This window comes from Suncus etruscus, chromosome 5 (assembly GCF_024139225.1).
Source record: "Suncus etruscus isolate mSunEtr1 chromosome 5, mSunEtr1.pri.cur, whole genome shotgun sequence".
Taxonomy (NCBI): domain Eukaryota; kingdom Metazoa; phylum Chordata; class Mammalia; order Eulipotyphla; family Soricidae; genus Suncus; species Suncus etruscus.
In genome coordinates, this window is record NC_064852.1 from 13,759,580 (window position 1) to 13,785,722 (window position 26,143).

The window sequence follows — 26,143 nt, forward strand, 5'->3', positions numbered from 1 at the left end:
GATCAAACAGGGGCAGCATCCTACCCACTGTATGTGTGTATGTATGTATGTATTTATACACACATATATATTATATAGCATGTATATAGTTTATATATATATATATTATGTAGCATGTATACCAATAGTACAGTGGGTAGGGTGCATGCCTAGCACACAGCTAACACAAACAGGTTCGATCCCATCACATAATGGCTAAGCCCTATGAGGAATGATTCTGAGCAGAGTCAGGAATAAGCCGTGAACACTGCTGGGTGTAGCCCAAAACAAGATGTCTAAATAGGAGGAATGCATTCTAATTAGACAGGTAGACTCACTCTCTCTGTGCCACCATCTAAGTTTTGTCAGTGAGCTCATCCTATATTGTGATCAACCGAAAAACAATAACACAGTTTTCGCAGACCATCAAGTATAATTGAAGCGCTGTAATTTTTTTTAATCCTTAAAGAAAACTGTGGTAAGACAAAATGGAGCCTAAAATGAACCCAATCATACCTTTAGAAACTTTATAATTTTAACCAAAAAATGGGCTCCTAACATCTTCCTTCACACGCCAAACATCAACAGTACACAAAAGTCCTCCATGTTTTTGTTTTTTTGTTTTGTTTTGTTTTGGGGTCACATCCCGTAGCGCTCAGGAGTTACTCCTGGCTCTATGCTCAGGAATCGCTCCTGGCAGGCTCGGGGGACCATATGGGATACAGGGATTAGAACCACCGTCCTTCTGCATGCAAGGCAAACACCTTACCTCCCTGCAATCCCTCAGGCCCCCTGTCCTCCATGTTTTTAAACAGACTAAAGACCTTGGCATCAAAATCCTGCAGAGAATAAATGAATAGCATGTGGAAAGGGAAGAGGTTGTGTGGAGGCTCACACACTGGATCCAAGTCATAACCATTTTCTGTCCTCTCGACATTGCTCTTTTTTCCTTCTTGGCACAACAGTAATAGCAAGAGTCCAAAAGGGGCCTGTCACAAGACCCGTACCAGTTAGGAACTCAATAAAACAGTTATGACAATAATGCTAAAGTAAAACAATACAAAACAAAAACACACCTTTCTCGTAAAAAGGGTGCAAATCCCAGAGGCTAGATTTACATAAATTTTTGCTTCTAAACCGAAATAAAGACACCATTAAAAAAATACTTGTTCAAGTATTAAGTGCTCACAATGCACTTAATAAGATAGAAGGGGGGGGAACAAAAAGGTTACCAGGAGCGAGGGGGGAAAAAAAAAAAGCCCAGCAAGTTATTGTTTTGATGCCATAATTAGGAAGGGAAAATGAAAGTCAGCAAAACCACAGTTTTAGAAAAGTGGTTATTAGATTTTCTTTTTTTTCCCACTGTGGAAAAAGTCCTTCCTGTTGAAGAAGGCAGTGAAATTTTATCACAGCTATTGCTATTCATAAATCTTATATCTATTTTAATTCAATCTGGCCCTAGCCTCGGAGTCGCTGCACCGCAATTTGATTACTATAACCATACTTTTTAACTGCTGTCAGGGAAGACAGCGCCTTATACAAACATCTGCCCGAACACATGCCTGCATTCTCCAGCACCAGCCTTAAATCACGCTCCGGTGATGAATCTTTATCTGACACTAATACTTTTTAACTTCATACAGACAATTAAAATGAATTGTAGCTAAATGCACATATAACAAATCAATTTAATCTTTGGTTGCAGAGTAGCATATTTTGCAAATTTCCGAAACTTACTTTCTTACATGTATCTTTGTCTGGGTGTTAAAACTTCAACTGAACAGAAAGGAGCAGAGATATTAATAAAACACAGCTCTTGTGATACTGCCATGCCGTTGCAAGCTTGAAAAGAGTAATGACGTCTGAAATTTATCACTGTCATTTAAAAAAAAAAAAAACTGCCACATTTATGTGTGGAGTATGCCATGCTGTGTGCTTCATTATATGAGTGGCCTAAGTTGAGTTTCTGCCCTCTAGGAATTAATGCAATTCAAAGTTCAGAGAAGAAGGGACAGGGGAGATGGCTCACTGTTGGGACCAGGTCTTGCCAACCTCAGCCCCAGGTCCGCAAAGTAGCACCTCTATCCCCACACAGGACCACCACTGTCATCTATAATGTTGACCGGTTGGTCCTTGAGCACTACTAGAGGACCTTAGAGGCCTTGGGCCCCTGTGTAGAGATCCTGCACCACAAAAACACTGAGAGAACCCTGTTTAGGAAAATAGAGTAAGTGTTGCTGTTACTTCCACACCAAGAGTCTTCTGTATAGATCTACCACACAGACACTGGTCACTTGCTCATGGTTTGTTCCTCTGCTCCAGCAAGTTTACCTGCAGTCAAGGAGCTGTGATTCCGCACCGGGCTTAGCCGGCCAGTAAAGCGCTGCTTCCTCATTTGATGGCCATCTGGCCGCTCTGCAAACCTCTCCAAGGCAGTCAGTCTATCAGAGTCATCAGTGCCTAGTCCCAGAGCCAGTATGTAATAAACATTTGGGACAAAACTAGACACAGTGGTGGCTAGTATATAATGTGTTGGCTGGACAGATGGATGAATGATGAACCACCTGAACACCAGAAAGATGACTGAGAAACAAATAGTAGTTGTGGGACATACATTTGGTTTTTACATGCACAGGATCCTCATACCCCTTCTCCAATCCAATAGCTCATGGGTTTGTTTTTGTCTTTTGTTTTTTGTACATCTAAGAAAATTGAGGTTTTCAAGATGTACCACCTCATCTAAAAAATAACTGATCTAAATTAGTTAGATGTTTAGTTTTGGGTAAAAGAAAAAATTACTTTTGCTCTTAAATGTCAAATTGTTCAAATTTAAGGGCTGGAATGATAGCTCAGTAGGGAGGGCATTTGCCTTGCATGCAGCCAACTCAAGATGGATCCCCGGAATACTGTAAGGTCCCCCAAACCTGCTAGAACTAATTTCTGAGTGCAGAGCCAGGAGTAAAACCCAAGCACCACCAGATGTGCCCCAAAAAGCAAGCAAACAAACAAAATAGTTCAAATATAAGGACCAGAGATAATATAGTGGGTAAGGCACTTGTCTTACAAGTAGCCGAGGTGGGTTCAAACTGTAATATCCTATATGGTCCTCTGAGTACTGGTAGAAGTACCCGCAGCAATCAGGAGTAAACCAGGAGCTGGATGTGGTCCCAAAAAAGAATCAAAAAAAAAATTTTTTTTGAATACTGTTTTCTCCAAAGGTATGGCTTAAAAAAAGATTCGGGGAAAAGTTGTGAAGCTTTAATGGGGGAGAAGAATTTACAATACCAACTCTGCAATATAATAACGGAGTAACCCTGAATAAGTTCACTTTCTCTTTAATTAATGTCTAGTGCTTTGAGTGGCAAGAAATCTCTACTATAAATCATGCAGTGAAAGTTTTCTGAGAGGTGTGGACTGAGTAAAAACCTCCGTGTCCAGCCCACCCACACCTATGAGGAACGTGGCCTGGACTTTCTGCAGGAATGTCAGCACAGGGCAGTCATTCAAACCAGGTTTCATCTGCTCATTACCAGCATTTTACCTGGGAAGGGCAGCACTATAATCTCACTGGAACAAAACTGTGACCATGTTTTACTTCTTAATCCCCTAACTTCCAAGAATTAAAATCAGTCTAACTCCCTAAATAACACCTAACTCCTGACTTATTTAAAATTCTTCTCACAGTTTCTTCATTACTGACAGGGTAAGCTGGGAGGGCACCTGAGGGGGTGTGCTCGCTCTGGTTTCAGAGAAGAAGCGATACACTGCCTTTCACTGTCACTCCTCAGGCACAGTCCCAGAGCAGACATGGTGGGAACAAACAGGAGGCTCTGGCTCCAGATCTACCTACCATCAGCTCAGAAAATACTGCTCCAGTGCCCAAAATACAAAATAAACAAGCAGGTGTGGACTGGAGAGATAGTACAGGAGGTAAGGCGCTTGCCTGGCACACGGCCAACCTGGGTTCCCATATGGTCCTCTGAGCACCGCCAGGAGGACTTCCTAAGTGCAGAGCCAGAATTAAGCCCTGAGCACTGCCAGGTGGCATCCAAAAACAAACAAAAAAGAGAAGTGGTATGTGTAGGTCAGATTCAGTGACAGGTTCAGTGGAACATTCTGGCCTCCCGTGTGAGACCCAGTTCCATGCCCAGTACTGCAAATAAACAAATGAATAAATAAATTAGATACATGTGGTAGTGCTTCCAAAAACTAAGGAGCAGAAGAGTATCTGAGTCAACTGGCCTAACACCCCAATGATCACTTCTGCCTCTGCTTCTTCCAGTACTTTCTAATTTCAGAATATTATCCATTCAGAATCTGCTTAGAACTGTCCCTGAAGTCCCTTTCCCCCCCCCACATGTAATCCAAGGTCAAGGCTTACTGCTTTACAGAGTCAACATCTCTTGAATTCATCTGTTTGCTCTTCAAAGTCAACTTGGTAAATCTTACCGTAGTTACATCTTAGTTCTTACCCAGAACGTTGGTTTCTTTTTTCAGTGTGCAAAAGATTGTCACTGTATCTATTTGTTCTGGGATCACAGACAGTGGTGCACAGAGGTTGCTCCAAGCATTGTGCTCAGGGATCTTTCCAACAATGCTCAGGGAAACATGTGGTGCTGACAGAACTCATCCCTCAGATTCTTCCAGATATGTTCCTGCAGCACTCTGCAGCAGCCTATCCAGAACACTATTCTGTATACCATCCTGCCTTCTATCAGGGTCTAGGATTTAGCTGGACGAAGAGAAGCAGCCACGTCTGATCAACCCTGAAGCCTCACTGAACACACCACACTCTACCCTCACCTGGACACTCCAACCTGCAGGGGTCTTTGCTCCTCAGAACTGCCAAACTCCCCATTGCCTGAGTCCTTCCTGCTCCCCATCACCATATTACCTCTTACTCAGACTTCCGTCAGTTTTCAGGGCAAGTAAGCTTCATAAAAATACTGGCTCTATGAGGCAGGGAGAGAGTGCATGCGCCTGGCATGTGCGCATGGCAACGGAAGCACTGAGTGTAAGCCCCAGGCACAGCATACTCAAACCTGAACACTGCCAGGTAGAGTGCACCTGAGTACTGCAGGGGGTAGCACTGTCAGGGCCTCAGCATTGCTAGGACCAACCACTACTCGAGGTCATTGCCTAGGAGGTCCCTCAAAAAAAGGAAAAAAATACCATCTCTGACCCTAGACTCAGTCTAATGCCTCTACAAAAACAGTCTCAAAATACCATGCAGCTTTTGTAGATCTCGTAATTAACTACAATGTTACTCAGATTGCAAGTTTATGTCTAGTTTACTGGTGTTTATGGCATTTATGAAAGAACTCTCTCAGCACTATCCATAGAACAGACATTCTGCTATGTAAGTGCTCCTGATTTTCATTAAATTCTCCTAACACTGGTGAGGCTGGGGGTTAGGAGAGTAGAGGCTCCCGAGCTGTGCTCAGGAGGATCTGGGTCCCACCTTCTACAACTGTCAGCCAATTGGGCCAGAGGGTCAACACAAGAAGCTGAGAAAGCAGTGTTGGGGGACCCCAAGGCCATACCCAGTGGTGCTCAGGGCACCATATGGTGCTGGAAATCAAACTCAGGCTGATGCTTTCTAAGCATGTGTCCTAACTAACTGCTGTACTTTCTCTGACTCCCTCCCAACATTGTAAGTATCATTGATCTCATTTTATAGCCATGGAAATAATTTCAAAGAAACGAGTAAATGACAAAGCCAGAAATGTAACCCAAGCCTGACCAGCATGCTCTTTCCAATGCAAAATTCTGCTTTCCTAGGAATATGGAGATCTATCAAAAAAGGGGAATGGAACTACCATATGACTCAGAAATACTACTTCTTGGCATCTGTCCCCAAAACACAAAATACATTTATTTAAAAGGATATATGCATAGCAATGGTCAAGACATAGAAACAACCCAAACACCCAAATACAAATAAAAGGTTGCAAAGTTGTGGGATATATATCCACAATGGAATTCTATGCAGCTCAAAGAAAGAATAAAATCATGCAATTTGCAGCCACATAGGATGTAGAGAATATCATTCGGAGTGAAGTCAGGAAAAAAAAAAAAAAAGGATTCTGAGGGTAGGAGCTGTTGCAGTGGACAGAGAAGGAAACAGCTTCCAGCATGTAAGACCTTTCCTCTCTAGGTCATCTAGTATCTCTCTAGAAATATAACAAGCACAAAAAGGCCAGGTTATCATTTTTTTGGGAATGAAAGTTTAAAGGTACAGCAGTTTAACATATTAGAGGGATCCAGTCCCATGAGAATAGTAAATATTCCAAGTTCAGATAAGGAGCATTTTCCTATACAGACCTTTTTTAAAAGAAAAAAAAGAAAGAAAGAAGAGAAAAGAAAAGAAAAGAAAAGAAAAGAAAAGAAAAGAAAAGAAAAGAAAAGAAAAGAAAAGAAAAGAAAAGAAAAGAAAAGAAAAGAAGTAAGGTTTCAATTGGATGATCTTGTCGACAACATATCTCAGTGCCTTTATGCGTTTCTGAAAAGTTTTAAGTGACTTTCTTGGAAGAGAGCTATTTAACGCCAATGATTGTAGAAAACATTTGTTCATAATTATCCCGACGTACACTGGAACAATGCTGAAACAAGAGCAGCATGCAAAAATGTATTTAAGGACTATCATCCCAAAATGCTGCTAAAAGCTATTAACCAGTATGTGTTAATTGCCACAGCATTCATATTAATTTTCACTTCAGGCTCGACATTGTGGAATATTTCCCCTGATACATTTTAAACAAAGTTTAATTTAAGGAACTGCTTCTATCAACACTTATGAAAATTAACAGCCAAGCAATTAGCACTCATGAATTATCCCTTCCCCCATGCTCTCTGCAGCTTCCCTGTTAGAACAGTTTCTAACCGAGAGATGGTTACTTTCGAACAAGTTAACACAACCTACATCACCATTGTCTATAGGAAACAGAACCGGTTCTGCTTTCTGAAGCACTTGTCAAACCAAACAATTTCCCCATGCATGCAGAGTAGAATTTACTAAGTCTTACTAAGTAAGATGTTTAACTAAAAATTTCAGTAAAAGAACTGCCACGAAATTAATGATGTCAAAATAACTATTGCCCTCCTGCCCCACAGGAAGGTGTGAGGATGCATAGTGAACGTCTTTCCTTATTGATGGAAAGAAATGGTACTCGTTTGATGGTAAGACCATCACATGAATAAAGACTAGAAGAAAGCACCTAACAGGTTAAGAAGCAGAGTGAGTGAGCTGGGTTCAATCCCCACACTAATAACAGAGTCTACTCAGTACGCTATCATCACCTATAGAAATATTCCCATTTAAAGTTAAAGCCCAAACCCACATAACTGCTGCTTTTTGAATGGTGCTGGGAATTGAACGCAGGGGCTCACAGTTAGGCACTACTGACACTATTCTTAACACTTGGTTTTAAGAGCACAATCGCTCTCATTGGACCCTGCCAAGAATCTAATGAAATAACTGAAACACACAGCATATTGGCCTCCCCTATGGGGATGGGGGGATGAAGCATGGGGTTTGCTAAGAACTCCCTCTATACTACTACATATTTGGCTTATCTCAGGCTGTACTCCAAGTAATTCTCATGAGAAAAATATGCCATCATGAGAATTCTACATTTTAGTCTGAGGTCACACCCTAAATGGTGAAATCAGGATTCAGACTCAGCTGTCATACAAAACAGGTCTTGTACAAACTAAATCATAAGCCTCTTTCATGTTAGATGCTTTCTCTTAGTATTTTGTTTTCTGGGTCACACCCAGCAGCACTTGGGTTACACCTGGCTCTGCACTCAGAAATCACTCCTGGCAGGTTCAGGGGACCATATGGAATGCCGGGGATTGAACCTGGGTCTGTCTCTGGTTGGCTGCATGCAAGGCAACCACTCCAGTCCCCCGTCTTAGTCTTAATCTATGTGATGGTCTGTCTCACTAACCTTGTTAGGAGACAAATAAGTACCATTTCTTTTCATAGGTAAGAAAAGAGGTTCAGAGAGGTTCAAAACTTAACTTGACACAACTGCAACTGGTTCCATTTTTAGTGTCTGCAATAAATATGGTAACAAACTTCCAAAGGTCTACGAAGTGTTTGCGAATCCATTTAAAAAAGAAAGAATGATGACATGCCAGAAAAGGCTCTTCAGGTAAGTGAGACTTAATGGAACAGAGTTACTTATTGAAATACAAGCTCATTTGAAATAGGTAAAAAGACAGAGTCAAAGTCCCACATATTCCAGGATGCTTAAGTCAGTACCCAATGTTTACTACCTGTCAGGTCAGTACAGCATACTCCCTTATCAACACAGAAGCAACTTCTAGTCAGTACTATGTTCCCCTTACACAATGGAATCTGAAAGATGGGCACAAGAAGTTTTCTGATCTCACAAATGTTCAGAGGCTTGGCTTTGTTCATGAGGCTGTTCAGAAGGCCACTTTCCACAGATCAGAGTCCAAGCAGAAAGCTGAGCATAGTTTGGCTATGTCTACCACAGCATTCCCTAAAATCATACTCAATCTTTCTTGGACTTTTCATCAAAAAATCAGTAGCAGAATTACTAATAATCTGAAAATCTAGAACAGATAACAGATAACAAACAGACAGCGCTGCTTATTTGCCAAAGAAATGATTTAACAATACACCTGATCATAAAAACTACAACAAAATTATAACAAAGCATGTATCTCTTTCAGTTGCATACATTCAAGACATTACTAACCAATCACAACTTTTGTCTGGTCTTGGGAGAGGAGGGTACCTCATGGTGTTTATGTGCCACACAATTGCTCTTTGCTTAGAGGCTGAGCCTGGCAGTGCTCAGGAAACCATCAGTTATTAGGGATCCAACTAAGGTTCCTATGTAAAAAGCATATTCTCCGGCCTACATAGCTTCTTGGCCCTTCTCAATTTTTTAATAAAATTATTAACTGGCTACAGGAACAAAAATTTATTTAAAAAAAATTAATTTAGCACAATAGCTAAGACATGATTAGCCCTGGAATCATGAAGCCAGTTACAAGATCTTATTGCTTAATGATAAGAAAATTTAAAGCTATACCAAAACCAAAAATTTTTCAGACTAACACAAGCTTAATCTTAAGGAAAATTTCACAGCAGTTAGTCTCTTGAGGAAATACATAATTAAGTAGTTTTTTAGCATATTTAATTAGACCCCAAACTCTTCTCTGTCCCCTCCATTCCCCAATTATGTACCATTTGCCCAAGAGACCTAAGCAACTCAGTTAATTATGTAAATAAGGCAAGCTTATTCCCAAGAAAAGCATTGTGAATATTTGTAGGGAGAGAAAAACTGTTCATATTTTAGAGGCTTTAACAAACCCTTTGCAAAAATAAAAACCAGGACTATGGAAAAAAAAACCACAGAAAACTCTTACAATTGAGGCAAAAAGCATGGAATACAGTGACAAAATGGTGAATCATTAAAACAAAACTCATTAAACTCATTTCACTTCTCAAATATGATCTTAATAAAAATAAAATAATTTTAAGTTATAACGGTAACAAAAATTTAGTGCTGGATGTCAAATGATTTATGAGAAGAATCAATCTAGAAATTATTAAAGTCGACTCTCAGAGAAAAGGCTTTATTATCAAGGGGCTGACATGATCTTAACTCCAGAGGCGACCGTAGTGCTGCTATAACTACTACAATCCCATTATTATGCAATCACAAAATGCTAATTTGATCATTTTGAGGTGTTATTTGAATAGTCATTTTAATTTCTAGGTTACAAAAAGGCTTGACTCAAGTATAATTCTCTATTAATCATTGAGGTGTCATTGAATATCATATTGACGCATTTCACAAAGATAAAGACTAATTTAATATGTACAGTACAATAGCCTTCAAATATTAGCCACTTTCATTCCGTATCTGCCAACTGCATCAATATTAAATAATAGATGAGAACAAGGGTTTAATTGTATTTTAGCAACTGTAATATGTAGGATAATAAAAAAATAGCATCGTACCACGAGATAGACTTATCAATATATATAAATCTTTTTTAATCAGCATATACTGGTGAGACTGTGCCAGGCTCAAGTTCTTTTCTTTTCTTTATTTTTTGGGGGGTGGGGGTCCATACCCGGTGATATTCTAGGGTTCTTCTTGACTCTGCAGTTGTGAATCACTCATGCCAGTGCCAGGGATTGAACCTGAGTCAGCTGTGACGCACAAAGCAAACACCTTACTCACTGTACTATCTCTCTAGCCCTCTGGGTTTGCAGTCTTTGCTGATTCCAAACAGGCTTTTGAAGGACAAAAGTATGGTCTTAAAAGGAAATATAATCGAGGCCGGAGAGATAGCACAGCGACGTTTGCCTTGCAAGCAGCCGAACCAGGACCTAAGGTGGTTGGTTGGAATCCCTGCGTCCCATATGGTCCCCCGTGCCTGTCAGGAGCGATTTCTGAGCAGACAGCCAGGAGTAACCCCTGAGCGCTGCCAGGTGTGGCCCAAAAAATAAAAATAAATAAATAAATAAAAAGGAAACATAATCTAGCAAAAATCATTGTGAGACTAATAAAGGGAAGATTTTATACAGTTTTTATACAGTTATTTGATGGTTGTTTCTTCTTTTCTCCCTGGCACTTCAGAAATTAAATATACATCAAGCAAAATGCATGATCTTTGACAAATCCAAGTCTAAAAAATTTCTAATAAAATCTAATGGTTTCGGGAAAATTTTAGACATTTGAAAAGATTTGTACCATTTTGTTGCTACTATTACATATTAATTATTCCAGGAATTATATTCTCTGACAATACCATGGTATCAGGCCATGAGCACAATAAACTCTGGTGGTGTAGCAGATCCCAGCGATGACTTTTCATATATTTAAGGAATACAATGACATCCCCAAAGGCTGACTTCTTCCTGAAGAAAAACCCTTCTCTGCTTCAGTCTACTGAACAGGAGGATGTGGCAGAAGCAGCTAACAAGAAGCATTATATCAGTACAATTTCTAGTTTAAAGTGCTTCCAGTTTTGTTTTGTTTCGTTTTGTTTTGTTTTTAGGAAACTCCTGTGTTTATTGGACTGTTGTAATGTGTATTTGTTTCTAGCTCTTGCTTTCCTTCTCCTACAATCAAAAACTTAAGTGCCCTATAAGCTTAAACCTATGAAAATATGCTGAATTGAATGAGGTAAAAGAGAAAACACCTCCTTGCTCAAAGATGACAAATGACAGAACCAGCACGTTACCAGAACTTGAATATTAAAAAAAAATCATACGCACGCAAATATATGCTTATTAACTGCAATGATGTTAAAATAAGTCAAGTTGTATACAACCTCTCCAGGTAACAAGCTATCATTCAGCACTTCCTCACCGCTGCCAGACAGTAAATATAAAAACAATAACTATCAAAATCAACTGCTACTATCTCCCCCATCAAAACAGAATAGCAGGGAGGAGAACAGGTACTGATGTGGAATCAGGCTCCATCTAAAATAGGGACATTTTTCTAAAAGGAAATTAAATGTGCTTTAGTTTTAAAATTGCAAATCATTAAGGAAAATTCACAATTCTGCACAGAAAGCTCAAATCAGATTCCCTATGACAGTGGTAGGCAACCTAGGGCTCGGGAGCCACATGTGGCTTTTTACACTTTTTCTTTTTTTTTTTTTTTTTGGTTTTTGGTTTTTGGGCCACACCCGGCAGTGCTCAGGGGTTACTCCTGGCTGTCTGCTCAGAAATGGCTCCAGGCAGGCACAGGGGACCATATGGGACACCAGGATTCAAACCAACCACCTTTGGTGCTGGATTGGCTGCTTGCAAGGCAAACACTGCTGTGCTATCTCTCCAGGACCGGCATTTTACACTTTTAATTTGGCTCTTCTGTGTGCCAAGTGGCTACTCCAGGAGTCAGGACTCTGCTCCTAGCCTCTGTCAGTGCGCACTCCCCCACTCCCCCCCCCACAGCCCGTCCCAAGAGTGTAAGATGATACCCAGTATCAACCCTAAACAAAGGTGTTTTCCCAACGTCATTCTTTCTTAAATCTCTTCCTTTGATATGTAGAAGTCCACTGAATTTGTACTTAAATGCTGTTTTTCATATTGATTATGACTTTCTGCATAATTAAGTGGCAATCAGAATTTTTTGCAAGAGTGGAAACATTTCAATCTCTCCTTCTCAGACACAGCTATCCCAGAATCAGATTCTTTTTTGAACACATCCATCTTATGCCTCACTGTAAAAACTACTTGTGAAACTCCCCTGCAGAGAAATATTAAATTCATAGAGAAAATGAACAATGCCTGCCAAATATACAAGCTTAGCTACCTTGTCCAACGGGGGCTGTACAAAGTCACAGTTCTGCTCTCATAGGAACTGCACTACTTCTTCCCTCTTGCCAACAAGGCGAGAGAGCACCCTTCCCCTGAACAGCCACTTCACTTCTTCATGGGGAAGATGCTAGTAGTGGGCATCCATACTGTCACCCAGGGTGGTGAATAGCCTAGATTTGATCAAAATTGTGAATTTCACAAATTATCTTTACTATGTCATCTTTCACAGAGTTTAGTTCAGCAGGGAGTTTTTTTTTAATCCAGTCTATCATACAATGAATGAGTGGATACAATGTACAGGTGTGCAACTTCTGTTTCTTGTGACTACACAAAAACACTGAGCCATGCACAGTGCATGATCTGTACATACATCAACACATCAGATTATTATTCTGAGTGAAATGAGTCAAAAGGAGAGGTGTAGACACAGAATAATCATTTGTGGCAGATAAGAATAATAAATGGCAATATGGTAATAATATCTAGAGAAAATAGGGATGAGGGACAGGAGGACTAGTCCATGATAGGAAGCTTGCCATAAAAAGTGGTGAGTTCAGTTAGAATAGAGAAAGGTACATTATGACATTGATAGTTGGAACATATCACTCTGGACAAGAACTGGATGATGAAAATGGATGTGACATGCATGGTACCCTTTAATTAACAATATTGCAAACCACGGTGTCATAAAGGAAATTTTGCTAACCTCAGTGTCATAAAGGAGAAGAGAGAGAGAGAGAGAGAGAGAGAGAGAGAGAGATATGACAGATGATAGATGATGGATGGATAGATGATAGATAGAAGATAGATGATAGAGATAGATAATAGATGATAGATGGGAGGGAGGGAGGGAGGGAGGGAGGGAGGGAGGGAGGGAGGAAGAAGGAAGGAAGGAAGGAAGGAAGGAAGGAAGGAAGGAAGGAAGGAAGGAAGGAAGGAAGGAAGGAAGGAAGGAAGGAAGGAAGGAAGGAAGGAAGGAAGGAAGGAAGGAAGGAGGAAGGAGGAAGGAAGGAAGGAAGGAAGGAAGGAAGGAAGGAAGGAAGGAAGGAAGGAAGGAAGGAAGGAAGGAAGGAAGGAAGGAAGGAAGGAAGGAAGGAAGGAAGGAAGGAAGGAAGGAAGGAAGGAAGGAAGGAAGGAAGGAAGAAGGAAGGAAGGAAGGAAAAGATAGAAAAAAGGCAAAATGCCTGACCCTGACATAGGCAGGGGAGGATGAAGGGGAAGGAAACAAGGGACAGTGGTGGTGGGGAAAGTGCACTGGTGAAAGAAGGATGGTGTACATTCTATGATTGAAACTCAAGTGAATAATTTTGTAACAAATATGCTTAAATAAAAAATTATTTTTAAAATGTTTCAGACACTCTATCATAATTCCTTTATGATATATCATATGGCTTTAACAAAGTGCCGGTTTTGTTTTTGTGTGTATTTTAAGTTTGGTTTCTTGCAGCACACACTAAAGATTTTTTTTCCTTTCAGTGAAATCACTACTTTTCTCTGAACACTGTCCTTGCTTTTAAAGATTGTAAAAAGGTTTTTCTCTTTTACCTGTTTCATGTCCATATTGTAGTTTCAAATTTTAACACATTTTGGTTATTAAGAGGAAACGTTTTGAAATGTTTTGCTTACTTATTATCAGAAATCAAAGCATTTTTCCTCGAGAAGGGTGTTCACTATCCAGAATTAACAATCAGTGAATTCAAAAACTGTATTTCATGGTGGATGCTACTTCACTTCTAAATCAGCTTAATCATAAACTACAGGGGAAAGGAAACACAATATTTTCGATGTTAGAAGAAGTTATTTCGTTTGAAAACAAATTATCTGTTTTTGCTCAAGATTTTGACAGAGAAACTTTGATTCTCCTTCCAAGCCTGTTGAAACATCGCCAAGAAAATAATTCTGATATTGACATTACCTATTTTAAAACAGCACTTTTAAATATGAGGGAAGCTTTTCTCAAGAGGTTTCAGGATTTCAGAAACAGCAAAGCGACGTTGGCCTTTGTTAAAAAAACCTCTGGCTGGCGGGCCCCCCATGGGCCAGCGGCCTTTAAGTCCGGCCCAGGGTCAGGGGGGCCCGGAATTGGGTCACCCGACCCCCCTCTCCCCCATTCCTCCGGATCTCCAGGTGGGTTTCTGGGAGGAGCTGACGGGGCACCCTGGGTTTTCCCCACCCCCAGGCCGGGTCGGGACACTGGCCTAGGGTTGGGCTTAGGGGGTGGAGTTTGATCTGGTGGGTGGCAGATAGCTGCTCAGCTATACTCAGTCTGTCACTGGTAATTTCATACCAGTCTACATTTTGCAAACCGCGTGGGGGCTAGCGCCCCCGCGCGAACATTTGCTCCTTCCAACCTTCAGTACCCCCGATTTACCCTTCTTAACTTCAGTAACACATAGTTCTTATCTCTGACCTAAGACATACAGTATATCTAACAAATCCCAGAACTATTTAGAAGGACACAAATTGAACACATATCTTTTGAATATTTTATGGGTATTTTCTTTAACTGATGTAACTCTGTATATATTCTTCTACCATGATGTTTCTATTCACTTTTCATCTTATCTTTTCTTTGTAAGCTGTTAAGTAAGGATTGTTGGTGGAACTGTCCCTCAGTTTGATGCCTATGATTGAACTATGTCATGGAAATTTCTGGTCTTGTTCCTATTGCCTTCAGATGCACCAATAACGCCCCATAGCATTGATCCTTGTTTGCATAGACACATTAAAATGGGAAAAAACCATACATACAGATAAGTTCTTATCTAATAAGTCTCAGTACAATGTACCTTACACCCTGAACATTGATATAATGACCTGGCACAGGCCTCAGAAGAATGGGCATCCTCCACACATGCCGGAACCAGGCAAGCTATCTACGAAACATCCAAGGTCTTTTATAGCAACAGCGGGAAGCAGTCCTCTTCCAGGAAAGACACTACCAAGGGTCTGACATCGACCTCTTATAAAGAGACTTCCGTTTCCACTGAGAAGTCTTGACAGCAACAATGACCTGCTCTACAGGACATGGTTCTCTCTAGTGCCCCTTAAGTGTGAGGTGAAACGAGAGGATGCTATGCACCATCCTGACTGCAATATGGGATATGCAGACTCCAGGATCTTTAATACAGAAGCATGATACCAACAACAGAGACTATGTGAGGAATGGAGGTGTATTGCCACTACAGAGGATGACTTGAATTGAACAAACTGATTTGCCTGGAGCCTAGAGTCAGTCCTGTGCCAGGAAACTTCAGGGTTAGGGTCTCCTTGTATTTAGACCATAATTTGTCTTTCCATGTCCCTTATGTTTTGGTGGGCCTATGCAAACAAATGCCACTTTAATACCATTTTTTACTATGTTCCCTTGACTCCAATCCTTAAGAAAAACAAGCCACTAAAACTTTTGAGGTTAACTTAAACTAGTTAGTATGTACATGGAACTAGAGAAAAGTACTTTGCCCTCAATGTTTAAGGAGCTACATAAGTATAATGTCTTTAGATTATATTGTGTGCTGCTAAGAAATAGTATGTACTACAACTGGGGATCTGAGGGGCAAGTAATTGTACTGTACATGGGTTCAGTTTTGTTTTTTTAAATGCTCTTTGGCTGAAAGTTCAAGTCTGGGATATCATCGATGGGACTACCGAGAATTCTGTTTATGGGTGATTGGGCTTCCACTGTAACTTTACCCTGTCCTCTTCTTTACATTTTTGTTGTCATAATTAAAATAAAAAAAAAAAAAAACCTCTGGATGCTAATGTAACAGAATTAAATTTTTCTCCCTTTAATATCGACATTGGCAACTTTGAAATGCAATTTCTGGATTTAAAAAACAAAGAACTGTGGAGCTCAAAATTTGAGCGTCTTTGTGCTAATTTAGAAAGATTGGAGAAACACAAATATGAACTTAGTTCACAGCACAAGTGGTCTGCTTTGAAAGACCTGGAGAAGGAAGATATGTTGATTTGTAACACCTGGAATAGTATTCCTGACTCATATAATCAACTAAAGAGGCTAGTGTTTGTTGTTCTTTCCTTGTTCGGGTCTACATATTTATGCTAACAATCATTTTCAAGCATGAATCTTATCAAGAGTAAATTGAGAAATTGTCTCATCGATGAGAACCTGGAATCGTGCCTAAAATTAAAAACAACATACAAACCTGACTTACTCAAACTATCCAAGAAAATTCAAGGCCAATGTTCAAATTAGTGTTTGTGACTTTGTCAGTCATTGTCAGGATGTAATTTTCTCTACATTGTAAGACAAATTTTATGGAATTTAACGTTATTGATAAATAACATTGTTCTAAAGTTTTGTTTTATTAGTTGTGTTATTTGTATCCCCCCGACCTATGTGGATACTTGCATGCAGAATATTCTCAATAAAAACTTATTGAAACTAAAAACAGTGTACATCCTACGTATTTTCAGTTTTAAAAATGTGGCTCTCAGGGCCGGAGGGATAGCATGGAGGTAAGGCATTTGCCTCTCATGCAGAAGGTCAGTGGTTCGAATCCCAGCATCCCATATGGTCCCCTGAGCCTGCCAGGAGTGATTTCTGAGCATAGAGCCAGGAGTAGTAACCCCTGAGCGCTGCCAAAAAACAAACAAAAATACCAAACACCCAAAAAAAAATGTGGCTCTCAAAATAAATTTCAATCGTGGTTTTGGCGAGATTTGGCTCAGTTGAAAAAAAAGGTTGCCGACCACTGTCCTATGAGTTAGAAGTGCAAAGCAATCACCTAGATGGTTTGGTTTGGAGCTTGGGGCCACAACCCATGATGCTCAGGGGTTATTCTTGACTCTGCACTCAGGAATCACTTCTAGCGGGTTCATGTGGTCATATGCTATGCTGGGGATCAAACCTAGGTCAGCCATATGCCAGGCAAGCACCCATTATAGCACATTGGTCTAGAATTCTGAAATAAAACTCTAACCTCAATAATTTCTGTAGTTATAACAGAGTGGACAGTGCACACTGCCGACCAGACCCACCTTCAATGTTTTTCTTCCAACACAATTAGATCTTGATCAATCACAATCTCATTGTTTCTCAACCTTTTTATGACTGTAGCCTCCCTTCCAAACTTGTTCCCTTCCTGTGGCTTCTCATTCTATAGGTCAACCCCCTAGTCTGATGCTGTGTCCCCTTCTAGGCCATTTTCACCTGTGGTCCCCTTGAAATGCCCTAAGGGACCACAGAGGATTTAATGTCTCTGGATGAGAAGCACCACACTAATCCAAACCCTCAAGTACACATAGGAAATAAAACAGAAAAACATACATATCTTAGAACTGTTCTTATTTAATTTCTTGTGAACATAAAACTGTGGAAGCAACATTAAAGTTCAAATTTATGTTTTAAATATCTGTATTCTTAGAAAAATCTGTATGATAATTATATAATTACTGAGTCACTCCTGTAACTTCAAATCTATTAATACCAACATCAAAATCACTCCATGAAGGTTTTACTTAGAAAGACAAAGTTTCTGTCTCACTCACCTTGCCATCAAATTTGGAATATTCGTTAAAGGGGTTATTCAGCTGCAGAGGGCACTGTTCCAGGCGTACAGATAATATTGACTGCTTTCCAGAACTTGGAGGTTTCTCTTTGAGGGACTTTTTTTCAAACAGTGACTTTAACTCCTGGGCTATGATACAAGAGGAAGACAAAAACAACTTTGTGGTTACAAAGGGAGCAAGAGGAGGAGAAAAAGCCTATCCACCATCCCTAAAGTCCTCCTTGGCACTTGCCTTGGACACAGAAAACCCCAGGACAGCCACTGGTCCCCCAAACACCACCAGGAGTAATTCTTGAGCACTGCCAGATTGGCCTTCCCCCTAAAATACTGGTTTGTTTGTTTGTTTGTTTTTTCAAGTCTGCCTTGGAACTTCCAGGAGGAAGTACATCCAAGACTAAAACATGTTCAGGTTTCTTGTGTGCAAAAATAAGTCTTATATATTTCACTGTTCATCGAAAAGGTAGAAACTGAAAAAATGTAGGTCAGAATCATCAATCTGAAGGTTTGCAGAAGGGAACAGAGTCAGAACAACTGACAGAATAGCCATTCTTAGGAGAAACACTCTCAGTCAGAAGGCCTGACTGCCACTAACGTTAGGCTGTGTGAGAGTGGACCATCCACTAAATCTGTCCAGATCTGCCCAACTGGATGATCCTGAGGAGCTCGCCTGGCTCTAGCATTTTGTCATTTCAAAAGTTTAGTCCTGGGGCCAGAGAGATAGCATAGTGGTAAGGTGTTTGTGTTGCATGCAAAAGGACAGTGGTTCGAATCCCGGCATCCCATATGGCCCCCTGAGCTTGCTTGCTGGGGGCGATTTCTGAGCATAGAGCTAGGAGTAAACCCTGAGTGCTGCTGGGTGTGACCCAAAAAAATAAAAAGTTTAGTCTTTTAAAGTTAAAGTTCACTTATTAATCATCCCAATCTCCTTTAACACCTTGTATAAAATCTAGGCGACAAAGAAGACAACGATGAAAAATCAAAATCTGTATTTGTAATAATAGTAGCTAACATTTGTTGAACAAGCCAGTGTGTCCCTATTAATCTTCATAAGAATTTTATAATGCAGATGGCAGCGTCATCTCAATTTTGTTGTTTAGAGTACTTTAATGAGGGGGCCAGAGATAATTCAAATGATGAAGCACAAGCCTCACCTATGTAAAGCCCTTGGTTCAGTTGCATCAAAAGCCTTGAGAACAGCCAGGGGCCACAAGCTAATAAAAAGTAGAAAAATAAGATCTGGACCCAAGGGCCAGAGAGTAAGCTCAAGACAAAGCCCCACATGCTGGAACATTGGCTTTTCACGCAGGAGGCTAGAGGTCAATCCTCCAGTTACTATGCGATTCTCTGAGCACCAAAGGGTATGACCTCCAAGCACCAAGACAGGAGTAGTCCCTGAGCACCTGCTGGTTATGGATCAAAAACTAAACAAAACATCTTCACCAAATCAAGACTCTTAGCTACGAGGCACTTATGAATAAAATGAATAAGCCTTCTAATGACTAAAATAATGATTTGAAGAAATTAGGATGATTAAATCAGAACCCACAGCTTTTATTCATTAGTGAATCAAGAGAGTTCTATATCTCAAAGACCATTTCATTTTTAAATTCATTTGATTACAATTTGTTTGTGTGTGTGTGTGTTGGGGCTGTGACTGAGGGATACTTGGGCAGGGCTCTCAGGGCCATGTGGCACTGCTGATGGAATCCAGGGACTCCAGAATGCAAACCATGTACTCCAGCCCTTGGCTCTGAAACACTCTCTCAGAACTTCTTTTCCAAACTGTAATTATAATCGCCTCTTCAACATACTAGCCAAGCAAATCTTTCAAGTAAATGGCAAGTAGAAGAAAAGAATATTTTCTTCTTTCAGTTTGGCTCTTTTGTGTTTTCATAAAACTTTTAGGATATTTGTGCTATTCCCATACCCCAGAGCACCTCCAGGTGTGGCCCAAAAATCAAAAAAGAAAAAAGATTTTAAATAAATAAACAGTACCATTTCTGTCCATCTGTGAGAACAAAGGATAGCTTTTTATTTCTTGATATCATCCTCTATTTTTTTTTTTTTTTTTTGGTTTTTGGGCCACACCCGGTGCTGCTCAGGGGTTACTCCTGGTTGCCTGCTCAGAAATAGCTCCTGGCAGGCACGGGGGACCGGGATTCAAACCAACCACCTTTGGTCCTGGATCAGCTGCTTGCAAGGCAAACACCACTGTACTATCTCTCCGGGACCCATCCTCTATTTTTTTAACAATGGGCTTGGGGGTGGGGGAAACTAGGGGGAGTTAAGATGAGAACCACATCCCAGAGATGCTCCGGGGTTGGTTACTCCTGGCTCCACACTCAGGAATCACTCCCAGTAGTGCTCACGGGACCATATGGGATGCCAGGGATCAAACCCAGATTGGCAGAGTACACGGCAATTGCCCTACTTGCTAACTATTTCTCTGGCCCAAAATTTGGGCAATGTAGTTTATAGTTTTCAATACATAGATCCTTAACCTTCTTTGTAGGAGTTTTCCTAGTTACTTTTTCTTTTCTGATGAAACTATATCATGTTTTCTCTATATTTTTCATGATTTCCCCCCTAATTTCTGTCTCCTGATTGTATAGAAATGAAATAAATTTTGTATACTGAAAAAAGTAATTAAATTTGGAACCTGCATTGGCCTCTAAGTGGGTTGCCTTCGATCTCCCCAGCACTTTCCAGGATGCCATAACAAAGGCGTTTTTCTTCACTCTAGGATACGACAGTTGATAATCCAAGTATATGACTCCAGGTCATCACAACAAGAAAGGGAAAGGGTGGCGAAGGAAAGTGGCGGGGAACTACACAATTCCAGGTTCTGAATCTATTCGTGCGTGCAGTCAGCAGGTGCTCAATGATTATTTACAGAAGCCTAAGATTAGTATTAAGTACACGTAGCGCTTTTTAAAATACTGAGAACACTCTTTTACCTGTAATCTATTAGTAATTTTGAGCCACCTTTCCAACAGCAATGATTATTAAATATCCACTATGGGTTAGTAACAACGCTACACATTCTCTGGCCTTTCCTTCACAAAAATACAACATAGGATTACCACTGAGTCTATGAAGAAATTCAAATATATATATTTATAATATTCAAATATATATTATATATGTATATACATATATCATATATTAACATATAAATATATAATATATAAATCAAGCATAAACCAATAACTGATAGTCACATAAGTGTTATCAGTAGGTTGGGTTACATTAAATATTCCATTCTTTCATTCCGACTTAGGCCTCTCTTCTCAACCTGACATTTCCCTCTTCCCTCTCTGCTTCCTACATTATAGCTAAATAAAAGCAACCAAGAAAACTTTTACATGTTCTCATCTGTAATTCAACCTGCCCTCCCTGTTATCTGTTAATAAGCTCTTCTCAGGCTTTTGTGCCTGAAATCCTGCCACCTCTTGCTGAATCAAGGCTATCACTCACCAATACACTACAGACTCTCAATCCTTTTAAAAACTTCCCTCATAGTGGGATTAATGACATCAGCACACAAAAGTACAAAACTACTATTCATTTAAAAAGTAATAATAATAATAAAACAAAAACAGGGCCAGAGTGATAGCACAGCAGTAAGGTGGTTGCCTTGAACTTGGCCAACACAGCATGGAGCCCAGTTCAAATCCCGGCATCCCGTATGGCCCCCAGAATCCCTAGGAGCAACTTCTGAGCTCAGAGCCAGGAGTAACCCGAGCACTGCAGGGTGTGACCGCCCCCCAAAAATACTTTTAATAAGAGCTTTATGGAACAACATTAAGAGAATATTCATTCACATTGCACCAACAGGTGTGACCCAAAATATAAACAAACAAATAAATAAAACAAAGCCAAAACATGATCCCAAAGAGATAACTCTGGGATCAGATTATATGCCTAGCAAGAGCAATGCATGGCCCAAACATGCATGGCCCCTATTTTTTTTTTTAATTCCTCTAGAACTCATTACATCCAATGATCATATTTGGGTTTCTGTACCTTTGCTGTGCAATTCTTCTGTCAGTCACTCAAATCCATTCCACTTAGGTTTGCCTCCAGGCCCTACCACTCTACCAAGCCCCTTTCATTCATCTCACCAATGATGCCCTGCTGCAAAATCTAAGGGCCAATTACTCATCACCTCTGGGCAGCATTTGCCCTCTTCCTTCTTGAAACACTCATCCCTTGAACGTCTAGGAATCCACTCTGCCTGATTCTCATCCTATCTTTCAGGCAATGCTGGTTCTCTCTGTCAATTTCTCGTTCCCTCTCGAATCTTCATCATTAGTCACACTGAACAATGCTTCTACTTCTATCTGTCTATATTCACATCTTGATCCGAACCACCTTTGAAGTCCCATCCACAAAAGGCTGAACCACAGTGAGGCAAAGCAGAATAATAGCTGCTTGGGAAATACACTAGTTTAAAAGGGTTAAGAAGGAACTTTATGAGTACAGAAATGCTCTATACTTGATTGGAATGGTAATCGCATACCGTTTCACCAAATAATCACCGCACTCTATTCTTAAGTAATATCAGCTCTAGTTACTTTAAGTGTCACATAATGATAATACCCACTTTTACTTAAAAAAAAATCTGCAAGGGCCGGAAAGAGCACAGCAGTAGGGTATTTGCCTTACACACGGCAGTCCAGGATGGACCTGGATTCAGGTCCCCGCATCCCATGTGGTCCCCTGAACCTGCCAGGAGTGATTTCTGAGCACATAGCCAGGAGTAACCACTGAGAGTCACCGGGTGTGGCTCAAAAACAAAAGCAAAACAAAATGAATGTTGAAAATAAATACTAGTACCAACTCCCATGTAATTATTCCTCTATCTAAGCACTCCTAAAAATTGTAGACTGACATATACTCAACTTTCTCTGCGACGTATCCACTTGATTCTGACAGATGTCACAAATGTGACACTTTTATAACCTGACTCTTGATCTTCCTACAAAAAATGCTTTTCCTATAATCTTCTACCTCCCAGTTAATGGCACTTCAATCCTGTTCGGCCAAATACCTGAAAGTTTGTCTTTCTTCCAAACCTGAAGTAGCCTATTCTTCATCAGTTCCACTAAAAGACAAATGGAGGGGCCGGAGTGATAACACAGCAGGTAGGACATTTGCCTTGCTATGCAAGTGACCAAGGTTTGATCCCTGGCATCCCATATGGTCCCCCAAGCCTTCCAGGAGTGATTTCTGAGCTCAGAGCCAGCAGTAACTACTGAGGGCTGCTGGGTGTGACCCCAACACAAAACAAAAACGATATACAGAGACAGGAGCACCAGGTTAGTTGGCCCTGCTCGCTTAGGATCCATCCACCTCCATCTCCATGACCTGCCATGGTTTTATGCTACACCACGGCCATGTGCCTCAACAAGGGCATAAGGGGACAAGAATGTGAGCAAACCGAGGCATAGCCAGTGGCACAGGCACCTAACCAAACACAACAGGTAAGTGCACAACATGATCCAAGAAGTCTGCAGCTTTGCTCCCTATAACTTGCTCAAAGTCTCCAAGGACAAGTGTGCCCTCAAGTTCATCAAGAAGCAGGTGCGGACATACATCCATGCCAAGAAGAAGCGAGAGGAAGTTGAGCGAAGTGCTAGTGACCATGCGGAAGGCAGTGGGCAAGGATTGAGACGTCCTAACAGGTTGGAGCTGCAGGATGTTTGGTTTTTTTTTTGGTGGGGGGAGCATAGAGGCAAGCAGGCAGCCATGTTCTGGAGGCGAATTTTTTAATCATAATTAAATAACTCCTATGTACAAAAATAAAAAAAGGATATAAAGAGCTACTAAATAAGTTTTTTTGGGGGGAAAGGGTGGTTTGGAGCTATACCTGGTAGTACTTGGAGCCCATGGCAATGTCAGGGACTGAACCAGGGTCATGAAAGACAAGCACCTAACCCCTTAGGCTAACTAATTCGTGCAGTTTTCTTTTTTTTCCACTGGAGAGAGTGAACACAGTCCCCCAACTACCACAAATTATGCGGTCAAGTTTCTCACATTTGGGGAAATTACAGAGATCAGCACATCTAGAGTGCAATGAATAGGCCTTGCCCTGAAAAACCACCTTCGTGATCATGCTATCTTCCTTGCCAGGTAAGTATATTTATTCATGCAGCTTTAAAGCATGTTATAGGGCTGATAGTTCAAATGGTAAAGCACAACCATACTGGACATGAGCTCAATGTCTAGAAATGGCCACCCACCGTGGGTTGGTTCCACCAGGGCAACTTCTGAACTCAGAATCAATGCCAGTTATGCTTCCACCTGCTCCAACTCAATCTAAAATAATGAGACACTGATGCATTCTGACTGACAACGCTGTCTAATACCCTTTTGGCACTTACACAAGTAATTTTAGGTACAGAACTATTTCAAAGGGCTCGGAGAGATAGCACAGCGGCGGTTGCCTTGCAAGCAGCCGATCCAGGACCAAAGGTGGTTGGTTCGAATCCGGTGTCCCATATGGTCCCCCCATGCCTGCCAGGAGCTATTTCTGAGCAGAGAGCCAGGAGTAATGCCTGAGCACCGCCGGGTGTGGCCCAAAAACCAAAAAAAAAAAAAAAAAAAAAGAAAGAAAGAAAGAAAGAAAGGAAATATTTCAAGGGTGCTTACTCTAAGGTAACTAATTTAGCCTATGATCTCATAACATATGGATCACTAAATTCACTAGGAAAAAAAAGTTAAAGGTATGAACCCAGATAGCGTCTGTGGTCCTTTCCAACTCTTTTATTTAAAAAAAAAAAAAAAAGCAAACAAGACCCCTGCATTTATACTATGTCGTAAAGGGTAAATAATATTTAGAGAGTTATTGTGGCCAATATTCCAGTAGATGGTGGGAAGTGAAACTGGGGACTTTCAGGCAGAAAATATATGCTGGTAGAGGGTATTTGACACTGTACTGCTAACACTCAATCATGAACAACTTTGTAATCATGTGTTTCCTGGTGATTCAAGTAAAGAATTTATTTAAAGAAAAAAAAGAGTATTTCAAAGGTTACCTATTCATAATGATGATTCTCTTACTAGATAAAAAAAAAAGTAAAAATTTTGCTGTACTTCTTTAACTCTTATCCTTAAAAAAAAAAAAAAAAGAAAAGCTTATTAAACCTTCTGCTAGGCCTTTCATGAGTTAATTGGTGATTCAATGACTTTCAAAAATATACTTGCTACTGAACCTTTCCTTTCTCTTCCATCTCGTTAGGTTTTTTATTTTATTTTATTTTATTTTTGGTTTTTGGGTCACACCCGGCGGTGCTCAGGGGTTACTCCTGGCTGTTTGTTCAGAAATAGCTCCTGGCAGGCACAGGGGACCATATGGGACACCGGGATTCGAACCAACCACCTTTGGTCCTGGATCGGCTGCTTGCAAGGCAAATGCCGCTGTGCTATCTCTCCGGACCCAGGTTTTTTATTTTTTAAATAACTTTGCCTTTGTTCTTCCTGAAACAAATGTATTATGATCAATTGTGTCAACTATGTGATATATTTCCTTTAAATAAATTTAAAAAATAAAAATAGAAAATATAGATGAAAATATTCTAATAAAATAAAAATAGCAGAAGAATGAAAGCATCAATAAATGATTACTTAACCAAAATTCATAGCTAAATGAAAAGCATTTGGTTGTGGCATATTTGTTTTTGTTTTGGGTTCACATCTGGTGGTGCTTAAGACTTACACCTGGTTCAGCTCTCCGGGACCAGTCTTGACAGGCTCATGGACCATACAGGGTACCAGGAAGCAAACCCACATCTCCCTTTGCAAGGCAAATGCCCAACAAATGGCAATACTATCACTAAGGTCCACTCACTGTGACATCCCCCCACCCCCAAAAAAAGGGTTTTAGGAGCTACCACTCAGTTTGTGAGGGCAGTAGTTTGCCTGTTAGCCATCAGCAATTTTTCAATAGGGTTCAGTATACCCAAAGTGCCAAACTGTGGTTTAATGATGAATCCCAGCTGAACAAAAAATTCAGAGATTTCTTTGTGCATTGATGAGATTCACCCATCAAGAGTCACCACTGGGCAGGTCAATATTTCAAAGCATAGAGAGATACAGTAACCACTTTCCACAAATAAATTGATAGAGTAAATAAAATTGTTCAACAAAAATCTGAGCAAAGAAAACTGAAAGAGTATATAATACACAGTGGGTTATATGGTAACAAATGAAGTAAAATAAAAGGGGGGAGCGAGAATATTTCTCTAGCACATTCTGTAAACAGACACTGAAATGATATTAAGAACAATTTAAGAAATAAATGTAG

General features: G+C 40.3%; 1 protein-coding gene, 1 non-coding gene and 1 pseudogene across 4 annotated transcripts in view; 1 reads left to right on the top strand and 2 right to left on the bottom strand.

The window, feature by feature from the left end:
- Positions 1 to 26,143, bottom strand: part of MAPKAP1 (MAPK associated protein 1) — a 293,758-nt gene that overhangs the window by 216,445 nt on the left and 51,170 nt on the right. For all 3 annotated transcript variants that reach the window (XM_049774167.1, XM_049774165.1, XM_049774166.1), the window contains one exon: positions 17,816 to 17,964. In XM_049774167.1, the coding sequence (XP_049630124.1) occupies positions 17,816 to 17,964 (149 nt within the window). The remainder of the gene's footprint in view (positions 1 to 17,815; positions 17,965 to 26,143) is intronic.
- On the top strand, positions 23,211 to 23,509 carry LOC126009350 (60S ribosomal protein L36-like; annotated as a pseudogene).
- LOC126010218 (U1 spliceosomal RNA) lies at positions 23,817 to 23,978 on the bottom strand. Its single transcript, XR_007496334.1, has one exon. It is a non-coding gene; the product is annotated as a U1 spliceosomal RNA (small nuclear RNA).